This window comes from Diabrotica virgifera, chromosome 8, assembly GCF_917563875.1.
Source record: "Diabrotica virgifera virgifera chromosome 8, PGI_DIABVI_V3a".
Classification (NCBI taxonomy): Eukaryota; Metazoa; Arthropoda; class Insecta; order Coleoptera; family Chrysomelidae; genus Diabrotica; species Diabrotica virgifera.
In genome coordinates, this window is record NC_065450.1 from 80,555,877 (window position 1) to 80,583,867 (window position 27,991).

At 31.9% G+C, this 27,991-nt stretch overlaps 1 protein-coding gene across 3 annotated transcripts in view; it reads left to right on the forward strand.

Annotated features, from left to right (window-relative positions):
• The first annotated feature begins 22,691 nt into the window (after positions 1-22,691).
• Positions 22,692-27,991, forward strand: part of LOC126890433 (uncharacterized) — an 84,306-nt gene continuing 79,006 nt past the window's right edge. For 2 of the 3 annotated variants that reach the window (XM_050659360.1, XM_050659359.1), the window contains exons 1-2: positions 22,702-22,949; positions 26,920-27,107. In XM_050659360.1, coding sequence (XP_050515317.1) covers positions 22,788-22,949; positions 26,920-27,107 — 350 coding nt within the window. In that variant the 5' untranslated portion in view covers positions 22,702-22,787. Of the gene's footprint in view, positions 22,950-26,919; positions 27,108-27,991 lie in introns of all 3 variants that reach the window. The other variant, XM_050659357.1, reaches the window with a different exon arrangement.

Here is a 27,991-nt window from a genome sequence, read left to right on the forward strand (position 1 = left end):
TGTTACAGGACTGAAAATAAAGCAGATAGCAAGTTGAAATTTTTTTTTGCGTATAGAAGTGTACTGTACCTTTCATTTGCAATTTTGCAAAATTAAAATCGATTAATACCACGGCGTCAGGATTTTTTTTAAATAAACATTAATTATTGGTGCTACGCGCAGGACAGCGGATAGTTTGCTCTGATTGGGCATTCCAATGACCTTTGGTAATGATTGATTTTAATTTTTATTACATTTCGATATAAATAAATAAATGTGTTTATTGCAAAATAAAAACACATACTCTATCCTTTGAAATAACACTTTTTTTAGCAAAAACTTTCTTTGTTAATATATTTTAACTTAAAAAATAAAAGTTTATTATTTTTAAATATATGCAATTGTGTAAACAATATTTCACAAACAATAATAAAATTAGTTTGATTTTTGTGGGATTAAAATATTAAAATACAACAAAATATAGAGTAATAAAATAATATATTAGATAAAGATTGGAGGAAATTTTGAAGGAAATCAACTTGTGTGAATCGAACACCGCTGTCCTGCGCGTAGCACCAAAAATTATTGTTTATTTAAAAAATTTCCTGACGCCGTGGTAATTAATCGATTTTAATTTTGCAAATTGAAAATGAAAGGTACAGTACACTTCTATAAGCAAAAAAAAATTAACTTGCTATCTGCTTTATTTTCAGTCTTGTAACATTTTGAAAAAATGAATTTTTTTTGCGAAAGCTGGATTGCAAAATTTATTTTGCAAAATCTATTGAAGCGCTCTTTATGAAGTTTACAGTATTGTTTTTCTGTATCATAAAGTTTTTTTGGGTAAAATATGAAGGCCCTAAGTGTTGCATAAATGGTTCAAAAACGTAAAATTCAAATACTTGTTTTTGTATGGTTTTTTCGCAATTATTGCTATTTTGCAACTAGGGTGACTATTTTTTAAATTTTATAACCAATTCTGTATTGTAGGAAATTTAATTACGCAACTTTTATGTTAGTACAACTTTTCTTGAAAATGAATACTTTTAAAGTTATAATCAAAAAACCAAGAAAAAAATCGAATTTTTCCTTAATTTTTTGATATTTAAACAACGTTCCGGAACTTTTTGAGAGGGAGGATAACTCAAATATTATTATTTGATTTATTTTCAAGCAATTTCTGCAAAAAAATTTGAGTCACCTCTCAACGTCCATCTCAAAACAGATGCGCCCTGGACTAAAAGGGTTTTTTTTAAATCATATTGCAAAAAGCTCGTCGGGATTTCATCAAACGATGCTCATATAATATCTACGTACCTTGGTAACATTTTTGGTTTTCCACATAGTTTTTGAGAGTTAAAAATGGCCGATTTTGCAATTTTTTAAATTTCCAATCGCTTACGTATATCTGGAAAACTAACAAATTTACTTAAAATCTTTTCTATTTGGAATGATCCATAAAACCTAAAAAAAATTGTCAGATGCAAAAAATTAGAATTGGGAAAAAGAAACGTTTCAAAAAATTTTGACTGCTTTTTGATCCTGGCAACATGCACATTTGTTAAAAGGGGACTTTTTCAACCAAGATGGTGAAAAATAGTTATTTTCCTAACTAGCGCGGAAAGTGATACTTTCTCGCACGAGACTGCCGTTGACCTGAACGACGCGATAGCGGAGTTCGGGCAAGCAGTCGAGTGCGGGGAAGACACTTTCCGCATGAGTTAGGCACAATATTTTTTCTAGGGCCGTACGTTTGGAAAAAATCCACAAAAACTGGAGGTGTATCAATTTTTATTTAGAAGTGAAAATACACAAATTAATTCTTTGACAAGGTTGTCAAAATCAAACTTTCAATATAAAGGGTTACCACGACGACGATATTGGTTTCCATGAGGACTATTCAAAACCATTGTAATTGTCTACTGATCTGACTTTTAAATATTATGTCAAAATAATTTTATTTCATCGAATTATCAGTATAGTCCTGTCGCCAGGGGGGGTACAACGGCCTCGTTAATTCAGATGGACTTACCCAAATTTTTTTATGTATTTTGACCCGTAGAACACGAATTTTTTGGGTAACAGTTGATCCGGATGTCGATAAGATTGTTATAGACCAAGAACTTGAGGAATCAAATAACAGCGATTTTTGGCAAAACAAAACAATATTTTGTATTTTTTGGGTCATTTTAAGCAAAAAATATTTCTACAAGTTTTTTAGTAGGATGCACAGTTTTCGAGATAAACGCGGTTGAACTTTCAAAAAATCGAAAAACTGCAATTTTTAAACCCGAATAACTTTTGATTAAAAAATAAAATAGCAATTCTGCTTAGCGCCTTTGAAAGTTCAAGTCAAATTATGTCGGTTTTGATTATTTGCATTGCTAAAAATTTATTGTGTTATTGCTAAACAAAGCTACAAACAACTAGTGCGTGAGTGATGTTTCTATGATTTCTCATTTAAAATCGAACGAGTAGGTAGAATAGGTACTAGTGCAATCAAGACTATTTCTACGTTACATGCGTTAAAACGCATGTAAAAGCACGGGAAACCCTACGTGTTTATAGCTTTGTTAAACAATAAAAAAATAAATTTTTACCAATGCAAATAATCAAAACCGATATAATTTGACTTAAACTTTCAAATGCGGTAAGCAGACTTGCTATTTTATTTTTTAATCAAAAGTTATTCGGGTTCAAAAATTGCAATTTTTCGATTTTTTTAAAGTTCAACCGCGTTTATCTCGAAAACTGTGCATCCTACGAAAAAACTTGTAGAAATATTTTTTACTTAAAATGGCCCAAAAAATACAAAATATTGTTTTGTTTTGCCAAAAATCGCTGTTATTTGATTCCTCAAGTTCTTGGTCTATAACAATCTTATCGACATCCGGATCAACTGTTACCCAAAAAATTCGTGTTCTACGGGTCAAAATACATAAAAAAAACTTGAGTAAGTCCATCTGAATTAACGAGGCCGTTGTACCCCCCCTGGCGACAGGACTAGTAGTAATTGCATAAGAGCTTAAACTTATTGAATTTTTCCCGAGTGACACTTTGACAGTTTTAATTTCACGAGCCAAAGGCGAGTGAAATTATGTCACAGTGTCACGAGGGCAAAAATTCTATATTAATTTTAGAGATCGAGTGCAATTTGTTGCGATTATTTCATGAATAAAACTGTTAAAAGGCAAAATTTTATTGTAATTTATTTATGTAAGTACAAATTAGTACAGTTAAACACATGGTTTTTATAAATATTTTACGGTTGAAAGTCATCATTTTATAATTTTTAAAACCTTAATTGTCATTAATGTCACTGAATGTATTTTTCATAGCAACGAAGGGCATCTGACGTAATATACTTGACGACGGGAAATTATCAAACATTATCAACTTATTTTGGATTTCTGTAGCTTTCTATTGGTCAGAATCTCCTATGAATGAAATAGTCAGTAGTAATTGCACAAGAGCTCTAAAATTCTATATTAATTTTAGAGATCGAGTGCAATTTGTTGCGATTATTTCATGAATAAAACTGTTCAAAACCATAATTTTATTGTAATTTATTTATGTAAGTACAAATTAGTACAATTAAACACACAGTTGTTATAAATATTGACGGTTGAAAGTTATCACTTTTATAATTTTTAAAACAATAATTTTCATTAATGTCACTGAATGTATTTTTTCGTAGCAACGAAGGGCATCTGACGTAATATACTTGACGACGGGAAATTATCAAAAATTATCGGGTATAATATCACAAGAGAGTGAGAATACATTGAAAATAATGGGACAGTTTTTCGAAAATTTGTTGTCTGGCAATAGACACGAGAGCCCGCAAGGCTCGAGTGGCTATTGCCCAATGACAACAAATTTGAGTAAAAATGAAGCATTATTTTCTTATTTATTCTTACTGTCGTGTGATATTCGTAAAATTATTTTTTATTTAGAAGTGAAAATACACAAATTAATTCTTTGACAAGGTTGTCAAAATCAAACGTTCAATATAAAGGGTTACCACGACGATTATATTGGTTTCCATGACGACGCGGACGATTCAAAACCATTGTAATTGTCTACTGAGCTGACTTTTAAATAATTTGTCAAAATAATTTTATTTCATCGAATTATCAGTAGTAATTGCACAAGAGCTCTAAAATTATTGAATTTTTCCCGAGTGACACTTTGACAGTTTGAATTTCACGAGCCGAAGGCGAGTGAAATTACGTCACAGTGTCACGAGGGCAAAAATCCTAGATTAATTTTAGAGATCGAGTGCAATTTGTTGCGATTATTTCATGAATAAAACTGTTAAAAACAAAAATTTTATTGTAATTTATTTATGTAAGTACAAATTAGTACAATTAACACACAGTTGTTATAAATATTTTACGGTTTAAAGTCATCACTTTTATAATTTTTAAAACATTAATTGTCATTAATAACACTAAATGTATTTTTTCATAGCAACGAGGGGCATCTGACTTAATATACTTGACGACGGGAAATTATCAAAAATTATCAACTTATTTTGGATTTCTGTAGCTTTCTATTGGTCAGAATCTCCTATGAATGAAATAATCAGTAGTAATTGCACAAGAGCTCTAAAATTCTATATTAATTTTAGAGATCGAGTGCAATTGGTTGCGATTATTTCATGAATAAAACTGTTCAGAACCATAATTTTATTGTAATTTATTTATGTAAGTACAAATTAGTACAATTAAACACACAGTTGTTATAAATATTGACGGTTGAAAGTAATCACTTTTAGAATTTTTAAAACATTAATTGTCATTAATGTCACTGAATGTATTTTTTCGTAGCAACGAAGGGCATCTGACGTAATATAATTGACGACGGAAAATTGTCGAAAATAACTTGTATAATATCACAAGGGAGTGAGAATACATTGAAAATATTACGACAGTTTTTCGAAAATTTGTTGTCTGGCAATAGCAGGGCTCGCGTGGCTATTGCCCAATGACAACAAATTTGAGTAAAAATGAAACATTATTTTCTTATTTTTTCTTACTGTCGTGTGATATTCGTAAGATTATTTTTTAATACGTTTATTATGGATATTTTCTTAAATGCGACAGTTGTCAAAACTAGGAAACTGGTTGCCATTAAACAGAAACAATCTACTTAAAAAAATTCTATCGGTAATTTTCTGCAGTAGATAATTCTAAGTATAATTTTAATCTGAATGGACAGAATTAAACACGTGATCAAATATCTTACTATACGATTGGAAGTTAAAATCATTAAAAAATAATCGATTTAATTTAGATTTATATAGCTTTCTATTGACCAGAATCTCCTATGAATGAAATAATCGCGCTAATTTCATTAAAACATGAACACAATAAGATAAATTTGAAATAAATTAGTAAATAATATTTAAATATCGTCTCTTCGCATGAAAAGTATACAATCTCCAAATTTTTACGAAATTGAGTTAAGTATATAGAAACGCTCAGTATCATCAATATTTTCTCTGGAATAGTGACAATCAATCGTAATTCAAGAAATATCCGCTAGGGAGCGCATTGGTTAGTTTTAAATTGGAAGGATTGTGCATCTCTTTCTCTCTAAAACGGTACAATCTTTAGTTGTGTTTACGAATCGAGGAAGTTCGCACGCTGTTTCGCTTAAAGAGTATACAAAACCAAAAATGTCAACTTGAAGGTAAGCTTTGTGTTTCATTAATAGTATATAATTTCGAATTTATTTAACTTTTCTCATAATATTTTCAAACATTTTTCTATTTAAAATCATGTAATTTTGAAATTGTACAGTTTTCGTGAAAAAATTTACTGGGATATGATGTAATCTTTATCAGTGTAATAGTATATTTGCGTAATTGTATACTGTTTCAGATAAATTTTCAGAGCAAAAGAAAAATGATTTATTGGGTTTACTGCAAAAGAAAACCATTCCAGGTTATCATCTTGGATTCTATGAAAATCTTTGAAAAACTTTCCTGTTCCTTTTAATGTGTTTTTACTTAATTGATTGTTTGTATTTAATAGTAAATGTGATTTTGTTAAATAAAGAGTTTTGTCTTCGGTGCACTCATTTCTAAGACTAAGTTTCATTGTAAAGTTTGTGCCATATTACTTACTATTTGTTATAATATTTTTGAGAATAAAAATTTGCTTATAAGCCTAATTTTTCATTGAACATACCCTATTTTATCATAATAGTACTTTTTAAACATCTGTATAATAATGGAAATTAATAATATTTTCTCTAAAAAAGTAGCAAAATTCAAAACATCTAATTTAAAAAAAATTGTTTTATTATTATTATTTATATGGTTGAAATATTTTCATGTTGTTTCGACATATAAAAGATACAACTAATGGTAGGGAATCCCAAGCGGGGATTTTTGCAGTTACTCGAGCGCGTCAGATTATTACATGAGAAGAAACCTTGTATCCTGAAAATGTATTTTTACCATATATTGGCTCTTAATGCAGGGAAGTTCGTTAAGGGGGGGGGCGAAAAAAAATCTATCCTTAGAAAAACTCGAAAGCGTCAGATTAAGATAAGGTAAGTTAGGTACATGCAAAACAGTGTATATTTAAAAAATCTGACGATTTTTAGCTGAGCGTAAGGAAATGGGTGAGTCCCAAAGTTTCACAAGAAAAAAGCGAATATTTCGCGAAATGAATGACAGATGAAAAAACTAAAAAATACGTGCTCAATATTTTTTAAAAATCTGTCGAATAATATCAAACAAGACTTCTCACGGGGAGCGGTGGGGGGTAAATTTATTATTTTAAATACGAATCCCGCGATATTTCGCGAAATGAACATCAGATCGAAAAACTTAAAAATACACTTATTCAATATTTTTGAAAAAGCTATCGAACAGCACCAAACACGACCCCCACGGAGGTGGGGTGGGAGTTACTTTAAAATCTTAAATGGAAGCTCTCATTTTTTATTGCAGATTTGGATTCCTTACGTAAAAATAAGTAGCTTTTATTCGAAACATTTTTTCGAAGTATGGATAGATGGCGCTATAATCTAAAAAAAAAACGATTGTTGGAAATGGAAAATTAAATTAAAAATGGAAAATCCCCACTAAAATGGAAAACTTTACTTAACTTTTTTTGGTATTAGGACCTACTCTTCACAAGAAAATAGGTCCCCATAACGCTCGAGTGACTGCACATTTAGCATACTTTGCTCCCCTAACATAATACAAACTAAAACAAAAACCTGCCAATGTTTATTGTGGAAAATTTTATTTACCGATAAATCTTAAAAATGCTCTCCTGAAAAGTTTGTCAATTTTGAGATTGTACAATTTTCATCCGAACGGACGATATTAGTTTATTGCATGTATTATAATATATGATAATGCCATATTACAAGATATTTTACTTTCCCGCACGCGGTGCGGGAAAATTTACTTTCACGCACGCCGTGCGGGAAAGTGCAACTTTCGGAAACGAAATGCATGCATGAAAAGTCTTTTAGCACGGCCGTAGGAAAAAATTTAATCAGAATATTTTCCGCATATATATTTACGCATATTATACATGCAACGGTTGAAAATAGTGTCACGCACGCTTGATTATCAATTAAAAAACAAAGAGGTTTTCGATATTGTATTGCAAAAAACTGTACGGGATTTCATCAACCGATGTTTAAAGAATATCTACCTACCTTGGTAACATTGAAGTTTTCATTTTTTCACGTAGGTTTTTGGGGTTAAAAATGGCCGATTTTGCAATTTTTAAATATTTAATCGCTTATATGTCAAAAACTGTCAACTTTAGTGAAAAATCATGAAAGACCTTTTCTGTTTGGAATGACCCAAACAATCTAAAAAAACTTTGTTCGATGCAAAAAAAATAATTTTGGAAAAAAAAGTTTAAAACATTTTTGACCCACTTTTGGACTTGGCAACATGCAAATTCGTCGGTCTTGACGGTCCAGTTGGCTGGGGCTCAGTCTATCGACAAGTTTAGTGGATTTGCGATTTGCGGTCGCTGGTTCGAGCCTTAGCTAGGTCATGAAATTTATAAAAGGCCAACGCCGTAGTATAAAACTCAATAGAGTCTACGGCTTGGTCTGGATAAACTGGCGTCGGATCGGCCTATGAAGGAGCGGTACGGCAAGGGATAAGGGCTTGCGGCTTGGTGATACTCCTCCATAGATCCCTACCGAAGGGCGTTGACGCCTAAGAACGGTGTATACATACAACATGCAAATTTGTTAAAAGGGATCCTCTTTGAGTAAGATTGTGCAAAAAATCTTAATCAGAATATTTTTCCTAGCGGATGCGCAGTGGCTTTGTGGACTAACACCAACCTGAGATTTACGAAAGTCCGATATGTAGATTGTAATTATATTTTGATAACGCAATTAACACGTAATTCACATTAATCTTCTTTTCTTTTTTATATTCGGTTTCAAAATAAATGTCTTATAAAAACGAAGCCTGTTTTCGACTGAATTTGTTATCCGAGATTATCACAAAATTACATTTTATCACCTTTTATGTATACAGAGCTTAAGAGTATACCAGAGACATAATATGTCTGTGGTATACTCTTGCCTTTTTACTCTTGCCTCTGGTATACTCTTCCGACACGCCTTTTAGCATGTCAATATTAGCTTTCCGGCATGCTAAAAGGCATGTCGGAAAAGTTGAGGCACCATTTTAATAAGGCCGAATTAAGACAAGGGTGTAATTTATTGTTAATTTATTAATCATGAATGGCGCTACAACTCTTCGTGAGTCTTTGCCGCGTTTACTATTGCCTTCCATGTTTGTCGGTCCTGTGCCACTATTTCCCATTGTGTCACTTCCATTTTATGTAGATCTCTTTGACTACATCTTTCCACCTTTTTCTATGCCGTCCTGCAGACCTTCTTCCATCTGGCCTTTGGCAATAATAATGGCTATTTTGACCTTCGAGGCGGTTGCTTTAAACAGTTGCCTTGAGCTGCAACCAAACGATCCTCTCAGGCTTTTTAACCAGGAAACGCGTCTTCTTACTACGCTTCTCCTACCCTCTATTTTTCCTTGAATTATTAGTCTCAAGATCTTTCGCCTCTCATCACATGTCCGAGATATTGCAATTTCCTTTCTTTTATTGTGTTTTCAATTTCCCTCTCTCTGCCTATTCTCCTTAATACTTCTATATTCATGATTCTACCCATGAAATCCTTAACACTCTTCTAAATGTTCACATTTCAAACGCGTTAATTCGATTTATTGAGAAAAACATTTTGCGCTGCTAACTTTACGGAAAAGCTAGCAGCACCCAAGCTATATTTCGGCAAGGAAAAGGGATACAGGGCCCATCTTGGTGGCATATTTTATTGCTAATTAATTGCTGTTGATTGCTACATTGACCATCCTCCAATAACTACCCCATCATCCCCTAACTCAAAAGTTTCCTTTATATAAAAAGTTTTGCTGTATCAGAGTATAACAAATAAATGTATTTAGATATTCTTTCAAATTTATTTTCATGTATGTCTCCTAAAATTAAGAAAATCCGAGAATCTATAGTCCGTCTCACTTTTCTCGTTCAGTGTGGATTAAATAGGAAAATAGCACAGTATGTCAATAGTTTCTTAGTGCTACGATGCTATGGGTGGTCCGCTTTGCTTATAGGTGTGAAACCTGGACAATAAAAGTCAAAAATATAGATAGATTAGGGGCGTTTGATGTTAGTTCTGATGTTACTCTCGCATGCTCAAAATTCTGTGGACGGCACAATTTTCAAACCAAAGTGTGATAGAAGCTATATATAAATAGAGAGCAACCATACATTTGACACCATAAAAATGAGAAAGGTCTTGAGAGAGCTACATTGACCATCTTCCAATAACTAACCCATCATCCCCTAACTCAAAAGCCTTCTCTATATAAAAAAATTACTTAGATAGGTAGAGGTATTAGAGAAATAGGTAGTTAGATATTCCTTCAAATGTATTTCATGTTTGTCTTCTAAAGAGGGATGGGAAAAACCTAACGGTTATAACCTAAAACCGGCTTTTATCCTTTGCAATAATCGGTTTTTCCGGTTGTTTTTTGTCCCGGTTATAACCGGTTTTTCTTTTTAAAGTAATAACCGGTTAAAAACCGGATAAGTGGAAAAAATACTGAATTTAGAGACAAAAATGGGAAAATTTTTCGCCCCCGTGCATAAATGAGAAACTTTAAGCTGACTGAAACTGATTTTACAACACTGATGACTGACTTCTATACTGATATGGACTGATATCGATTCGAATGTAGTATCGCAAACTAAAGCGCAATGTAAATTAACTTATTTGCTATTGGCTATGACTAAAAAACCTAACACCGGTTTTTGGAATAACCGTTTTTTTTTGACCGGTTATAACCGCCAAGTTAAATTGTAGGTAAATAAACCGGTATAACTGAAAACCGGTGTTTTTTTAACAACCGCCATCCCTACTTCTAAAACTAAGAAAATCCGAGTATCGATAGTCCGTCTCACGTATCTCGTTCAGTATGGGATAAATGGGAAAATAGCTACAGTGTCGTCAATAGTTGCTTGGTGCTAATTTAGTACTTTAAAAGTGCTATGGGTGGCTATGGTGTGAAACCTTGACAATAAAAGTCAAAAATGTAAATAGATTAAGAGCGTTTGATGTTATTTGTGATGTTACTGTCGCATGCTCAAAATCCCGTGGACAGCACACTAATCAAACGAAAATGTGATAGAAACCATACATTTGACACCATCAAAATGAGAAAGGTCTTGAGAGAGACTAAAGTGCTATGGGTAGTCCGCTTTGCTTATGGGTAGACTTAGGCAAATATGCAAATTGCATATTTTGCATATAATGCATAAAAAATGCAAAAATGTCAAATTTTGCATATTTTTATAAAACTGAGCATAAAGTGCATATAATTTGAAAATTTGGTGTAACTATATATTTTTATATTCAAACTTACAGATAGCATGAAAATGCCAATATTTAATTTTGTTTTATACCTAATCACTTGGTATTCAAATTCTTGGTATAGTAACTAATAAAAGACAGCGGCTTATAGTTTTGTCCTGGAATTAAGGGTTTGTGTTTGCCAGGTTATGTCTTTAGGTAAAAATTTTTATTTTGACGATCAGTTTTCAAAATTTCACTTGGTTTCACTTTTCTTGTAAAATTGGAGGCGTAACAACGTGTATTTCTAATTGCCAATAATTATTGTGCTTTGAAAATGCCGAAAATAATCAATGTTTCAACTTGGATAAAACCTTACACAAGATCTATGGATATGGATAAACTTTATTGCTCATGTTGTGGCAAAACCGTAAGTACATACGTATTATTTTTTATTTTATTTTAAAAATTTACACGGTGGTACAAACAAAGATTTTAAAATTGGAGATTATGTTTAAGAAAAGTACCGACACAAGGCTAGTTCGCAATAAAGCGATGTATTTTTCTTTTTTCAAGCATTTTTTAAACTCCTTGCGATAAAAAATAGGATACCTATTTAAAATTCAAATCGTTCAATAGTCTATTGAAAGGTCGCTAACATTTTTTTAACAATAACGACTTAATTAATTAAGTGCTTTTAATTTATGCTCACAGTATGTTTTCTTTAAATGTAAACAGAAAAGACCAAGAGCCTCTTGTAAATATTTGGGGGTTCTTCCTTCTTGCACAGTCATTTCTTGACATTTTCAAGATTACTACACCGATTTTTGTTTGATTTAATTTAAATATTTTAATTGTTATGCAGAAACGGTTCATTTTTAGTTTATTTCTACAATCTTAGATTTTAAAAATGGGTACAACTATAGAATATTTATATTCTTTTTTAGATTTCATCTGAAAAAAAAAATTCAAATAGATCAGCATGTAAGAACCGCGAAACATTTAGCTAAAAAAGTAAAAACCACATCAAGTGAAAAATATCAACCTTCAGTGTCCAAGTGCTTTCAGTCAATCTTTATTGGAAGCTAAGAAAGCCTTACAAAATAACATCCTCCAACAGCAACAATAACTGTCAGTCATAAAATCAAAATATATTTTTGTCCAGAAAACTATAACTCAATTAGAATCCTCCAAATTATCATTGTTAGAGAGTACAGTTTTAATAAAAGAATTTGAGTCATTGTGACAAAACGTTAAAAGTACTATTGGAAAGGAAATTTTTCAAAAATTTAAAGTAACCATGGAAAAAAATAATGGTTACCAGGTTCTTTCTGAAGTGGTTCAAGTACTAGCTGGGACATTTTCCGAACCACTTAATTTAGAACCATCTATTATAGTAAATTTGAAAAATGTCGAATTTGATGTCGAAAGAAGTTTTACTATTTACAAATATATGTATTCAGATAGAAGCCATAAGTTTTTATTAGAAAATTTTGAACATCATTTGATAATCTATTGCTACCACAATTCAAAATAATATTTATATGTTAAAATAATTGTATACGTTATGCATTTATAATATTGTATTTTTGTAAATAAAAAAATATTGTAAATATTTTTTATTACATGCATATTTTCTAGATAAATATGCATATTTTGCATAAAATACTGCATATTTTTGCATAAAATACTGCATATTTATGCGCATATTTCATACTTTTTTATTTGCATATTTGCCTAAGTCTACTTATGGGTGTGAAACCTGTACAATAAAAGTCAAAAATGTAAATAGATTAGGAGCGTTTGATGTTAGTTTTGATGTTACTGTCGCATGCTCAAAATTCCGTGGACAGCACACTAATCAAACGAAAGTGTGATATAAACTATATATATAAATAGAGAGGAACCATACATTTGACACCATCAAAATGAGAAAGGTCTTGAAAGAGGTATATATGGAGATAAAAATTAAAAAGGAGGTATGAAAACGAACAAGAAAAGATCTGCAATATCTGCACGAGGTTTCAAAGATTGGCAATTTTGTAAAAACACAAAGATTTTGATGATTGGAATAAATATAGGGGATAGAATCAAACATAATGTCTAAAATTGTGTTAGTCTCTTTCTAGATAGAAATATAAAAAATTAGAAATATATGATATAATTTGGTTTTAGAAGATTCAGAAGAAGTTTTTAAATAGCATATTAGGTTAGAAAAAGCTATTAACAGAATAAAATTGAGAATATCAATACGCTGGAAGTAGCAATACTTACGGGCGTAGACGCAAAATTTTGCGCCAATATATTTCAAATGTATTCATTTTTTTGAATCCTGAGAAAAGTAATAGTATTTTTGAAAAATTTAATTTATCCACGCAGAATGAAGCGTGGAATGGAATGGAGAAATGGAATGAATGGAATTATTACCGAGGGCCGAAAGTCTCTTAAAATAACCAAAAAGTTTCTTTTGAACGAGATATTTAAAATAAAAAATCACACTAAATTAAATTTTCTCTTTTTTCACACCTGTAACTTATTAAAATAAACATTATAGAAGTTTTCAGAAACTTTCGGCCCTCGGTAATAATATCGACGCTGTCAAGCCAAAACGGCATAAACGACATTAACTTGATTTTTCAGGAAACACAAAAAACTGATTATTTTTATTTTTACCAATTCTGCTTATCTGCATAGTGACTCAAAAAAATTGACGATTTTTTTTTCAAATTTTAATATTTTGCGAACATGAATGTAGCTGAAAATACTGTCTGAAATAAATTAAAAATTAGAAAATGGCGCTTATGTCCAATCAAGATATAACATTGGTGAATATGCCAAACTTACCTCTGGCGTTTGTGTCGATCGCATCGTTGTAAGGTTAGCCAATATGGCGCTTAAAAGGGATATATGCCATTAATGAAAAAAAAAAAACGAAAACTAAAAATTGTCGTTTATGCCAACCAGAAAAATTATGAAATTAGGAAGATTTTTGATAGGCTTTATTTTTTTAAACCAAAAATACATTCTAAGTTAAAAACAATACCCTAAATTCTTTAAACATGTTTTTGATGCTAGGATGAAATACTTAAAAGTAAGTAATTCGCAAATAGGAGCGGATATCTAATAATAGCGGATTCTAATTCATAATCACAGTCAATATTTGGTTCAACATCATTATTGATTTGATTGCTTGTATTTTCCTTATTTTGATCACTACTTATACCGGCACCCACACCATTATCTGCTGCTAAGTTGAAACATGATGTGAGATCGTGACTAAATATTTCTTCTTCTACTGCAACGTCTGGTGGTTCCTCAAAGATGATAATGTCATTGCTAAAAGCTTCTGCAATGTTGGCATTACAAATATCATAAACCTCTAAGAGGAATATAGGGGAATTATTGTCAGTCTGTATATCATTTTTACTGCTTCGGTATATGTTTTATTGTCATTTATTAAGGCCATTATTTTTTTACTTCTGCTATTCATCTGCAACAAAAAAATGGCATAAACGCCAAAAATCGATCGCCATTTTCAGCTATATAAAATTGATTTGGACTATATGCTGTAATACAAAATGAATTGTTCATCACACTAGTACAAAGTTACAATAAAAAATTTTAAAATAAACTTTTTATTTGCGCAATTTTTAAATAAGAAACCTCCATAAGAATACCATTGAGGAATGGCACTTGTGTCAACCACGATGTAAATATTTGGTTTTGGCATAAACGCCTCATAGTTTTTAGAGAATTTCAGTGTATTTACGCTTCAAAAATCAATACAAATTGAAAATATTGCAGAGGTAAGTAATATCATGTTACTTATCCATAAAAATTGTAAAAATACATACCTTTACTATTATTACTGGACCGAACTGTACACAATGATAATCTTACGGGCACTGGCGATTATGTCAATCGGTGTTCACGTCGCTGTTCACGTGTGTGACTAGACTGGCGTTTATAAAAATTTTAAACCAATATTACCCCTATTTCACTTTGTCTGGGGTTATACCGCGTTGACTGTCTGGTGCGGAAATTAAAATCCTATTTTTTGGTGCAGCTAACTAAAAAGTGGTCATTTTGGCGTTTATGCCGTTTTGGCTTGGCAGCGTCGATATAATCTTTCATTTTGGGTTAAAATTTTTCAAAATACTTATTAGTCCTCCCAGTATTCGACAAAATGAATGCATTTAAAACAAATTGACGTGAAATTTTGCAACACGGTAGTCAAAACGAAAACAAATATTGTATTTACCGTCTGCAATAAACTCAATTTTTGAGAGTTGTAACGGGAAATAAGTTATTAAAAGTATCCAGTGAACAATATAAGACATTAAGTTAAGGTTAGTGATAATTAAAAACATTAAAATAGGTGAAATGACATCAAAATAGAACCAAGGACATACAAAAAGTAAGATCGCTAAAATTGTTAAGCCTGTTTAACAAAAAAACGTAGTCACGAAACTCTGGCCGATGAAATTGCGACGTTGCCGTTGTGAGTAGATTTTCCAGGTAACCACAGAAAATAACCGATAATAAACATACAAAATAAATACGGTAAACGCTGTCTTCTCTGCACTGTTGAGGTGGAAGACAGTGTTTGGCGCCGGAAAATGGAAAGGTATCTGGAAACTTTAGACAGTGATGACACACAGTCAGAAGGAGGGTCAAAAAGGAAGGACAGATATATGGATAACGAGGAAAATGATATTTTTAGAAAGAGCAAAAAGTTCTCGAGAACACCAACAAAAAATCAAGAGAAAAGAAATAAAAAACAAAAATTGATCAATTATTAATAATGGTGAGCCACCTCACCGATGACATTAAGGAAATAAAAAGAAATCAAAAAGAAAGCAAGGAAGCAATAAAAAAGCTCATTATAGAAAACAGAGCGCTGAGAAAAGAAAATGCGGAACTAAAACAAGAGAATATAGAAATCAAGTAGGAACTCAGAGAAATAACAAACCACCTAGAGGTTATGGAAAAACACCGACGAATAAATAACGTAGTCATGAACGGTCTAAGGATAGACACATATGAGCAAGCAGGGTTAAAAGAAACAACTAACAATTTCATCAAACAACACTTAGGAGTAGAGGTTAAAATAAGGAATGCTCACAAGCTAGGAGAAAAAACATGCCCCATTGAATTAGAAAACCAAGAAGAAAAAAGAAAAATAATGGAAAAAAAGTATAAGTTAGAAGAAATAAGAGGGCTAAAGGTATATATTAACGAAGATGCAACCATAAGAGAACGAGAAATACAGAAAACAACTAGAAGCATTGCTCAGGAAGAAAGAAACAAAGGAAATGAAGTCAAGATTGGAGTAAAAAAATATGGGTAAACAACAACGAATGGAAGTGGAACGACAAAGAAGGAAAAATGATCAAAACAACATCAAAAAACTAGCAAACAATTGTACCATGGGAATAACGATGACGACACAATTACAGAAAAAGGATAACGATAATACAAAAAAAGGACAAAAGAGAAAAAAAATGAAAACCGGACAAAAACACAAGAGAACATGTCGAAAAGAACACTTACTTTTAGGAACATGGAATGTAAGAGGCACATATGGAGAAGGTAAACTTAAACATCTAGCTAGAGAAATCGAAAAGTTCCAATTTGACATAGTGGCCTTGCAGGAGAGGAAACAGCTGGGAAATGATATATTAGAAATAGAAGATACACTGTTTTTTAATAGCGGCGGAGAGAATAGAACATTAGGCATAGGTTTTATGCTACGAAAAGAACTAAGGGAAGCAATAGTAGAATTCAAACCAATATCAGATCGAATATGTAGTATCAGGATCAAGGGAAAATACCAAAAAATCACTCTCATAAATATTCACGCACCATCTGAAGAAAAAGATAATGATGTCAAAGAATCTTTTTACAGTGAACTAAATAGAACAATCGAAAGTATACCCAGATACGACATGAAAATTATTTTAGGCGACGCAAATGCCAAAATAGGGAAGGAAGAAGTATTTAGACCGACAATAGGAAAACATAGTAAACACAATGAAACTAATGAGAATGGACAGTTCCTCGTAGATTTTGCAAGAGAAAAAAATATGATCATAATGAGCACATATTTCGAAAGAAAAGAAATACACAAGGAAACATCGATTTCACCAGATAGAAAGACCAAAAACCAACCAAAGTTTCTTTTGAATGAGATATTTAAAATAAAAAACCACACTAAATTAAATTTTCTCTTTTTTCACCCCTGTAACTTATTACAATAAACATTATAGAAGTTTTCAGAAACTTTCGGCCCTCGGTAATAATATAATCTTTCATTTTGGGTTAAAATTTTTCAAAATACTTATTAGTCCTCCCAGTATTCGACAAAATGAATGCATTTAAAACAAATTGACGTGAAATTTTGCGCCTACGCTCTTAATGCAAATTATCATACAATACATAGAAATGTAAACATTTTTTTGTCAATCAATTTTTCATGGGGTTTTCTTATCAATTCTTTCGCAATGTCTAAAATATTGTTGAATGGTTTGTTCATAAATTCCCAAGTATTATTAGTAAGTTTAAAAATTTAGAATTACCTAGTATACTATTACATTTTCTTTATCAAATTAAGTGTTTTTAAAAACTTTATGACACATATTTGTAATACGGAACACGATCTTATCACAAGTACTTTGGTATCGAGATTACCTGTATTAGTCCAGACTGTATCATTGTCCCCGTTAGGTAAATTATTCCGATTCGATTTTTTTTGCATTTGTAACAAATCCACAGGGTGCTAGGAGGTACCGTGGTCGAAAAATTGTTTGAACAATTTTTTAAACAAATTCACAAAAATATTTTTTTTTACTTCTAACAATCTTTTTTTATGTCATTTGGATCATTCTTGGTAAAAAAGGTCTCTTGTAATTTTGCTCTAAAATTGATTGTTGTCAAGTCTACGCGATTTAAAATTTGCAAAACGCGAAAATAGCCATTTTCAAGGCTTAATAACTCGGTTAAAAATTATTATGATAAAAGTCAGGAAGTGACCAAATCAAAACTTAAAGTTCCCCTACAAGAACCTGAAGTCTGTGTCCTTATTGTATGACTAAGCAATTATTTTTAATTATTAACAATGAGCACTAAGTGCGTATTCGGCGGCCGTCAATGGTGAGTGCGAAAGAGCTGCACCATTCTGGCCGTCCAATGGTGTATCTCACTTGCACTCACATTGACGGCCGCCTCAATACGCTCCTAGCGCTCATTGTTAATAATAAAAAATATGATCTAAGTGATAAAATAATGACAAAAATTTCTTTAGGATCTTGTATAATCGAAGCAATAAAGCATCGAACCTCCGAAAAAAGAAACGACAAGACGGATCTTAATACAGTAGAACCCCGGTTAACCGAAATAAAGGGTTAGAGCCGTTTCGGATAACCAATTTTTCGGTTTAGCCGTCATATGCTAAAAATAGCCTAATAACACGGCGTATAGGAAAAATGACTTTACAAGCAATATACTGTAGTATGTACAGGGTTATTCACTATATTTTGACCCCCTTGTAAACTGCTTTATTTACAGAATTAGAAAAAAATGTAGAATACAAAATTTATTCGATTTTTAAATTATGATTTTTGACATATATATCGTACTAGTGACGTCATCCAGTTGGGCGTGATGATGTAATCGACTATTTTTTAAATACGAATAGGGGTCGAGTGCTAGCTCATTTGAAAGGTTGTTCAAGTCTCTCTTCAGTAATATAAACATTAACATGATTAATTATACAGGGTGCCCAAAAAAATTTTTTTCTAGTTAAATTAATTGACACAAAAAGAAGAATGTGTGTAATTTATTTAATTTAAAATACATTCTACTGCTGTCAGAAAACAAATAAATGTTTATTGAACAAATAAACATTACTTTTCACTTAAATTCAATGTTCAAGCTGCCACCCATCTGCCTCTTGGCAGTTTGAACATTGAATTTAAGCAAAAATAAATGTTTATTTGTGCAATAAACTTTTGTTTCTGCTTTCTAACAGCAGTAAAATGTATTTTAAATTAGATAAATTACATACATTCTTCTTTTTGTGCCAATTAATTTATTTAAAAAAAATTATGGACACGCTGTATAAGTAATCATGTTATTGTTTACATTACTGAATAGGGAATTAAATAACCTTTCAAATGAGCTAGCACTCGACCCCTATTCCCATTTAAAAAATAGTCGATTACGTGATCACGCCCAAATGGATGACGTCACTAGTACAATGTATATGTCAAAAAATCATAATTTAAAAATCGAATAACTTAAGTATTTTATATTTTTTTCTAATTTTGTAAATAAAGCAGTTTACAGGGGGGTCAAAATATAGTGAATAACCCTGTACAGTACAGTAATACAGTATTTTATTACAGCTATACAAAATATTTAAAATACAATAATGGATTGGTAAATACATACATAGTAGGCTACTAGAGTATGTACTGTATAAACTGAACAAATTTACTACATCATTGTACATTACTTAATACAGAAGTCAGTAATTTTTGTTTGTTTTTTCGTAAGTCCTTCACATCGTTTTCGAGCGGCGATGTTCAGCCATCTGTTAATTAGAAGGACGTCAGTAGGAGTATAGGACGACATACTGTATTACAAACACTTTTATGTAAATATTTACGTTCCGGTTGACCCGGGTTCCGGTTAATCCGATTTCGGTTGACCGGGGTTCTACTGTAATTCTTTTTGCATTCGAATCGTGAATGCGCCAGGAAACTTTGTGATCCCGAGCCATGATATAACATTGAAAAACTGCATACAAAAAATGCATTCTTAAAGTGCATCTCAAAGAGACAACAAAAAAATTCAGAACTGGTCAATTATCGGCGGAAATGAGTTCCATTTAGTTTCGGGCGTTTTTGGGGTCGCTGAAAACGAATATGACGTCGAAAGTGATCTCCGGAGTATCTGGTCCCAGGGTACCTTCTGTTTACCTCGTCTTGTGTAGTTTTCGGCAAATTCATTAAAAAATTAGTCAAGAATCATTACTTAGTGGTTTTTGGAGTCGCTAATGACGAATATGACATCGAAAGTGATTTCCGGATTACCTGGTGCCCAGGGTACCTACTGTTTACCTCGTCTTGTGGAGTTCTCGGCAAAAAATTTATTAAAAAATTAGTCAAAAATAATTACTCGCGGGGTCTTTGGGGTCGCTAATGACGAATATGACATCGAAAATGATCTCCGGAATACCTGGTGCCCAGGGTACCTACTTTTTCTGAAATTTTTGGCCAAGTCATTAAAAAATTAGCCAAAAATCATTATTCTTGGGGTTTTTGGGTCGTTGACGACGAATATGACATAGGAAGTGATCTACGGAGTACCTGGTATCCAGGGTATCTACTTTTTACCTCGTTTTCTGGAGTTTTCGGCAAATTCATTAAATAATTAGTCAAAATTCATTACTCGGGGGTTTTTGGAGTCTCTTACGACGAATATGATATCGGAAGTGATCTCCGGAGTACCTGGTGTCCAGGGTACCTACTGTTTATCTCGTGACTAATGATTTTTGACTAATTTTTTAATTATTTTGCCAAAAAATCTAGAAGACGAGGCAAACTGTAGGTACCCCTGGGCACTAGGTATTTCAGTGATTATTTATGATGTCATATTCGTCGTCAGTGACCCCAAAACCTCCCAGAGTAAAGAGTTTTGGCTAATTTTTTAATGAATTTGCCGAAAACTCCGGAAAACGAGGTAAACAGTAGGTACCCTGGGTACCAGATACTCCGTAGATCACTTCCGATATCATATTCGACGTCAGCTACACAAAAACCCCGAGTAATAATTTTTGACTAATGTTTTAATAAATTTTTTGCAGAAAACTCCACAAGACGAGGTAAACAGTAGGTACTCTGGGCACTAGTTACTCCGGAGATTGCTTCAGATGCCATATTTGTCGTTAGCGACCCCAAAAACCCCCCGAGTACTGATTTTTAACTAATTTTTTAATGAATTTTCCGAAAAATCCACAAGACGAGGTAAACAGTAAGTAACCTGGGCACCAGGTACTCCGGAGATTAGTTACGACATCATATTTGTTTTCAGCGACCCAAATAACCCCCGAAACAAAATTGAACTCATTTTCGCCGATAGTTGGCGAGTTCTGCATTTTTTTTATTGTCTGTTTGAGATGCACTTTAAGAATGCATTTTTTGTATGCATTTTTTCAATATTGTGTCATGGCTAGGGGTCACAAAGTTTCCTGGCGCATTCACAAATCGAATTAAAATTGAATTATTAAGATCCGTTTTGTCGTATTTTTTTTTCGGAGGTAAGGCCGATTTTAGTGTTTTATTGCTTCGCCTAGTAGGGGTGCTTTAAACTTTGATTTGGTGACTTTCGGATTTTTATAATAATAATTTTTAGCCGGGTTATTAATAGTCCTGTCGCCAGGGGGGGTACAACGGCCTCCTTAATTCAGATGGACTTACCCAAGTTTTTTTTATATATTTTGACCCGCAGAATACGAATTTTTTGGGTAACATTTGATCCGGATGTCGATAAGATTGTTATAGACAAAGAACTTGAGGAATTACATAACAGCGATTTCTCGCAAAACAAAATATCTTTTTGTATTTCTTGGGTCATTTTAAGCAAAAAATATTCCTACAAGTTTTTTCGTAGAATGCATAGTTTTCGAGATAACCGCGGTTAAACTTTCAAAAAATCGAAAAATTGTAATTTTTGAACCCTCATAACTTTTGATTAAAAAATAAAGTAACAATTCTGCTTACCGCATTTGAAAGTTTAAGTCAAATTTTATCGGTTTTGATTATTTGCATTGCTATAAGTTTATTATTTTATTGTTAATATTGTTAATATAAAGCTATAAACACCTAGTATGTGAGTGATGTTTTCTATGATTTCTCATTTAAAATCGAACGAGTAGGTAGAGTAGCTACAAGTGCAAGCGAGGCAATTTCTACGTAGCATGCGTTAAAACGTATGTATTAGGCACGGGAAACACTATGTGTTTATAGATTAGTTTGACTATAAAAAAATTAATTTTTAGCAATGCAAATAATCAAAACCGATATAATTTGACTTAAACTTTCAAATGCGCTAAGCAGAATTGCTACTTTATTTTTTAATCAAAAGTTATTCGGGTTCATAAATTGCAATTTTTCGATTTTTTGAAAGTTCAACCGCGGTTACCTCGAAAACTATGCATTCTACGAAAAAACTTGTAGGAATATTTTTTGCTTAAAATGAACCAAAAAATACAAAAAGACGTTTTGTTTTGCGAGAAATCTCTGTTATGTAATTCCTCAAGTTCTTTGTCTATAACAATCTTATCGACATCCGGATCGACTGTTACCCAAAAAATTCGTATTCTACGGGTCAAAATATATAAAAAAAACTTGGGTAAGTCCATCTGAATTAAGGAGGCCGTTGTACCCCCCCTGGCGACAGGACTATAAGCCTTGAAAATGGTAATTTTCGCATTTTTCAAATTTTAAATCGCGTATGACTCAACAACAATCAATTTTGGAGAAAAACCAAAAGAGGCCATTTTTGCTCCGAATGACCCAAGTGACCTAGAAAAAATTGTCCGAAGTGAAAAAATTGTTTTTGTGAATTTGTTAGAAAAAATCGTTAAAACAATTTTTTGACCACGGTGCCGCCTGGCACCTTGTGGATTTGTTATAAGGACCTATTTTTGAGTAAGTTTGTGCAAAAACAAATCGGAACAATTTAACTAACGGGGGCGACGATACAGCCTGGACTATTATTGGACATTTAATATAAATACCGTTTAAAAACTTAATAAAAATCAATTGAGAACAGACATATTCCTGTTTTTTTATTAGTTTCATATTATCTTTTATTACAATTATCCAAAATAAGTCATCGAACAGGACATCAGTATGACACTAAAAGTGGTTTTATTTTTTGGGATATATCTAGTCGCAAAGATATCTGGACATGGGATGATGTTAAATCCCCCAGGAAGGAGTTCCTTCTGGAGGTTTAACAAAACTGCACCTATAAATTATAATGATAACCAAGCTTTTTGTGGTGGAGCTTATGTAAGTATTATTTTTTAACATGTAGGCATTAAATTTTTATTTTTTCCTCTATTGTCTGTTTTGTTCCGAACGGTTGCAATTTTTTTCTTACCTACATCAACCTGATAATAAATATCTCTTTTATAAAGTATATATTTCTAAATAAATTATAGCTCTTCGAACCCATTTTTACATCCGTTTACCCCAGCTGATCAGTCCATTGATCTTCCATTCGATATATCTGGTTACAGGACTTGACAATTTCTGACATTGTTAACCATTTTCCTAAAAACTGCTCCACCCAGTAGTACCATCTGTGTTCAGTTACTTATTTCTTTATACTAACTAAAGAATAATAGACTCAAATATGTACTTAATCCATCTTCTGCATAATAGAAAAGTTTCCCTAGATAACTGTCATAAAAACTATGGAACAAAAACAAAGAATAGATGAACAACTTACAGAACCTATATACATAAGCACTGGAATAAGGCAGGGAGACTAATCGAGTCCTATGCTCTTCAATTTAATCGTAAAGGAAATCATCAAAAACGTTAACCAAGGAAGAGGATACAGAATGGGGAACAAAGAAATAAATATACTGTGTTATGCAGATGACGCAATATTGATAGCGCAAGATAAAGATAAAGATAGTCTGCAAAAATTAGTACAGAGATTTAACCTAAAAGCAAAAGAATTCAATATTACAATTTCATCTCAGAAAACTAAAACAGTAGTAATCGGTAAAGAACCAATCAGGTATAAATTAGAAATTGATGGTGTCAGTATTGAACAAGTAATGGAAATAAAATACCTTGGAATTACATTGTCAAGCTACGGAAACCAGGAAAAAAAAGTGAGAAATCAAGTACAAAAAGCAAATATATTGGTAGGATGTCTCAATAAGACTATATCGCTCTCCCGATGGAACAATGACCCAACTACAAAAGTGTAACTTTTCAGGAGAGCCGAAAATATAAAATTATTTTACTTAATGCCTCATGCAATGAACCATAATGGAGATACTGGATTAGTATTACAGTTATACCTTGCCACCGTGATATACTTCAACTCTACTACACATTCGAAATTAATTCTTAATTTTTCATCCCTAAATTTGATCCCCAATTGCAATTACGTCATTGTTGCCACAGTTACTTTGTGGCAACAATGACGTAATTGTAATTGGGGATCAAAAGGGATTAAAAATGAAGAATTTTGAATTTAGTTTGAGAAAGAAAATTTAGAATTTATTTTTAAAGATAATATCTTTAAAACTAAATTCTAAATTTTCATATAATATTCTAAATAATTTCCACAGACATACTCCTTTTGTAAATTTTTTGGTTATCTAGCTAGTTCTGAAAGTTGGCGTGGAAATAAGGACAAAAAGTCATTGAAAAAGTTTATTAAATAAATTGAAAAAATTGTAGTAAAAGCAAATATTTTTAGTAAAAAGGAACTTAAAAATAAAATTGGAATTACAAAAAAAGTAGCAACGAAAAATTGAATCGTAAAAGGCTTTACAAAATCTAGGAATTATATGTTTTGAAAGCAATTGTTTCAAATCTTTTAGTTTGTTATCACCTAAAGGAATTTTTGAAGAGTAAACCCTACGCAGTTGGTATTTCAGTAAAAACTATTCGAACGAACACCGACTCTTTCTTTTTTGGAAAACACCATCTTTGGTCCACGTTGGTTGTTTATAACTTTCTTTTTACAGGAATTAATCTTTCCCTTTTTATATCTAAAGTAACAACTGACAGCGATCTGCCGAATGGGGTAACCAAGTTTGGACCCATTGACGATATAAACTCATTTTCTATAAATTTGCAGTTACGTCAATGTTCCATCGGGATAGCGAATATGGCGAAACCGTCATTTTAAAACGCTGAGATGAATCCAAGAATTTATAAAGCCAATGTAAGACCAATAATCACATATTTATGCATTACAAACAAGACCCGATACAGCTACAACACAAAGACTGGTGGAAACGGTGGGGATGAGAGTACTGAGAAGAATTACAGGGAATACGATGAGAGATCGAAGAAGGACTGAAAACATTAGAAGATATTCTAACATACAGTGTATAATCGAATGGACACTAAATATAAAAAAGAATGGAATAATCACAAAAGCAGAAAGGGGGAGACATATGTGGTCAAAATAGGAAGAGAGCAATCTTTTATAGAGTTATCTATCCGCCAGTGAACCAGCAGAATTGCTTATAAAGAGGAAGCAGAAGTTCTTTGTTTCAAGTGTTGTTAAACGTCTTTCGTCTTGGTAACTCCATCGTATATTGGGTATCCTTTTTGGTCTTTCTCCTTCTGGTTTCCATATCGCTAATCTTCTTAGAGGTGCGTTTGTTGCACACTCTTTTATTATTCTTAAAATATTTTCTCCTTTCAGTACTTACATTATATATTTAAAAATTTATTAGTCGTCTTATTTCGTTTTCGTTGATTCTCGTGGATCCCCTAACCATTATACCTAATTGTTTTTTCTTTCGAAGACCTTTAATATTTCTTCTTTCTTATAATTAAGGCTTGTAGTTTCTGCTGCATATGTTTCTGTTGGTCTGACTATTGTATTATTAGTCTCATTTTGGTGTTTTTACTTATTTTTTTATTTTTTTAAATCTTTTTTCTACAACCGTGTTAAAAATGCAATTTTAAGCAATCCATACGAACGTTAAAAATGCTACTTTAAGGCACTAGTGCTTTAAAAATTTTAAGGCACTGCAGTGTATAGGCAATTTTGATGTAATGTCAAAAAATATAAAAATGGAATGTCAGTCAAGTTCAAGTAAAAGTTTTTGAAGATATTGTCCTGTAATTACGTTTGTAGAAAAAATATTGTATATGCGTGTTAAAAAGTACATTTTTAAGGCACTGATGTGAATTACAGAACTCGCTTCGCTCATTCTGCAAACTTTCACATGCGTGCCTTAAACGTGTACTTTTAACACTTATATCATAAATAACTATTACGTACTATATAATGTAGTACCAATTCGTAAGTAGGATTGTCAAGACATACAATAGGTATATAAACTTTTTTTAAATTAGTAATGTACTATGCTTTATTAATGGTATTAATAATGTATCAGCTAAACACATACATACATTTTCTAAACTAAGTATCAATATATGGGGTTTTGTAATAGTCATTTATGAATCAGTTCGTGAAGTAGGGTTTTTGCAAACGCACGCGATGATTAGAGCACGAGCGGCAGCGGAGCGAGTGCTATACATCGCGTAAGTTCGCAAAAAGTACTTCACGCACAGTTTCATACAATAGTTTATCTACGATAAAAAAAAACAAAAAACTGTAACTCTTCGTCACTGGAATTCATTTCTATTCTACAATTTTTAGAACTTTGACATTTAAAACTTCTAACTTCTTTCAAACCACAAAACTGTCAAAACTTTTGTTGTAATTTATTGCTCAGTATGTCATCACTATGACAACGCGAAAGTTAAGGATAATTGATTATATGAAAGTGTGCCAAAAAACAGTGCGAAAAGAAAATTTAAAATACATTGTTACTTCATGCACACTTTAAATCCTTCACGCACTGCTATCTATAATGACAGTTTTCACAAACTAAAAACTTATACATAATATGACATAGAGTAGATAAAATATTTTTATCATTTTTGTCCTTAATATTTAAAAGCTATATTCTCGTAACTTTCATAAATAAAATCTCATTTTGGTAAGACTTAGTTTAATGTTTCATTATTATTTTATTTGCAACTTTAGTAAACAATTAGATTCTACAATAGCTAGTATGTTTACATATTGTTCCATGCATTCCGTGTATGCAATTCAGTGAAAATCGAATCAAATCTACCCAAGTGAATGGATAATTAAACGGATGGATGGTTGCACCAATGAATGCCAACTATCAAAAATGAATAGTACCTATCCCAAAAAATCATGAAACTTGCAACTGTAGCCAAAATTAATATAAAAATGTTTTAGGTCCAAAATGAACTGAATGGTGGCAAGTGTGGTGTATGTGGAGATCCGTATACAGATCCTCATCCTCAGAAAAACGAAAATACCGGATTTTATGGTACAGGGATTGTCGTCAAGACCTATGAACCAGGTTCAGTTATTGATGTTGAAATCAAGATAACTGCTAATCATCTAGGAAATTTTAAATACAGGTAATAGCTATTTGTATAACAAGGGAGGTAAGTGCCACTTTTCCTCCCGAGAATGAAGTTTACTGCCCGACGCGTAGCGGAGGGCAGTAATCATTCAAGGGATGAAAAGGCACTTTACTCCCATGTTATACATATGATTTTTCCACCTTCCTCAAATTACAAGTCATTTTTTCATTTTAAAATAATTTATTTTTGTAACTAACACAATTTATTAGAAAACTTAAACTAAGAAGCAGTTTCAGCAGGACTGTCAACTGTCAAATATAAGTCAAATTATTAATGTAAACATTGGTAAATCAAAATAACAATTTACTGTTTTTTTCCATTCTGCAAAATACAAGGTGTTCTATTAATAAACGTTGAAATGTATAGATACTTACGTAATAGATCATACACAATATTGTATAGGGCGTCAATAAGTTATTTCATCAATGACATACCATGACGTCACTTTTACTTTTACTCCCTAGGGAGGAAAAGTACGACTTCTCTCCCTACAATCAGGTCCGGAAAAGTATAATTTCGGTAGAAGTGGAAAAAAATTTTCCTAGTCAAGCTATACACAATTGTATGTATTTTTAAGCTATGTCATATAGAATTTAAATTAAAAAAAATTGTCGAAAATAATAAACAAAATATTAGGTTGGCCGTACCAACTCAGAAACCGTCTCAGTTTCATTCAAAACAACTTTGCTTAAGATCATCACATGATCAAATGCATAGTTTGTGTGTATTAGCAAATACCACTGTTTTTAAACCATACTTAATGTATTAAAAACGTGTAAATGAACCTATAGGTTCAAAAAAATTAAAAAGCTTTAAACAAAAAATAAACTGAATACATTTCCACATTATGATAAGTATTAGAACACACTTCCATTGTA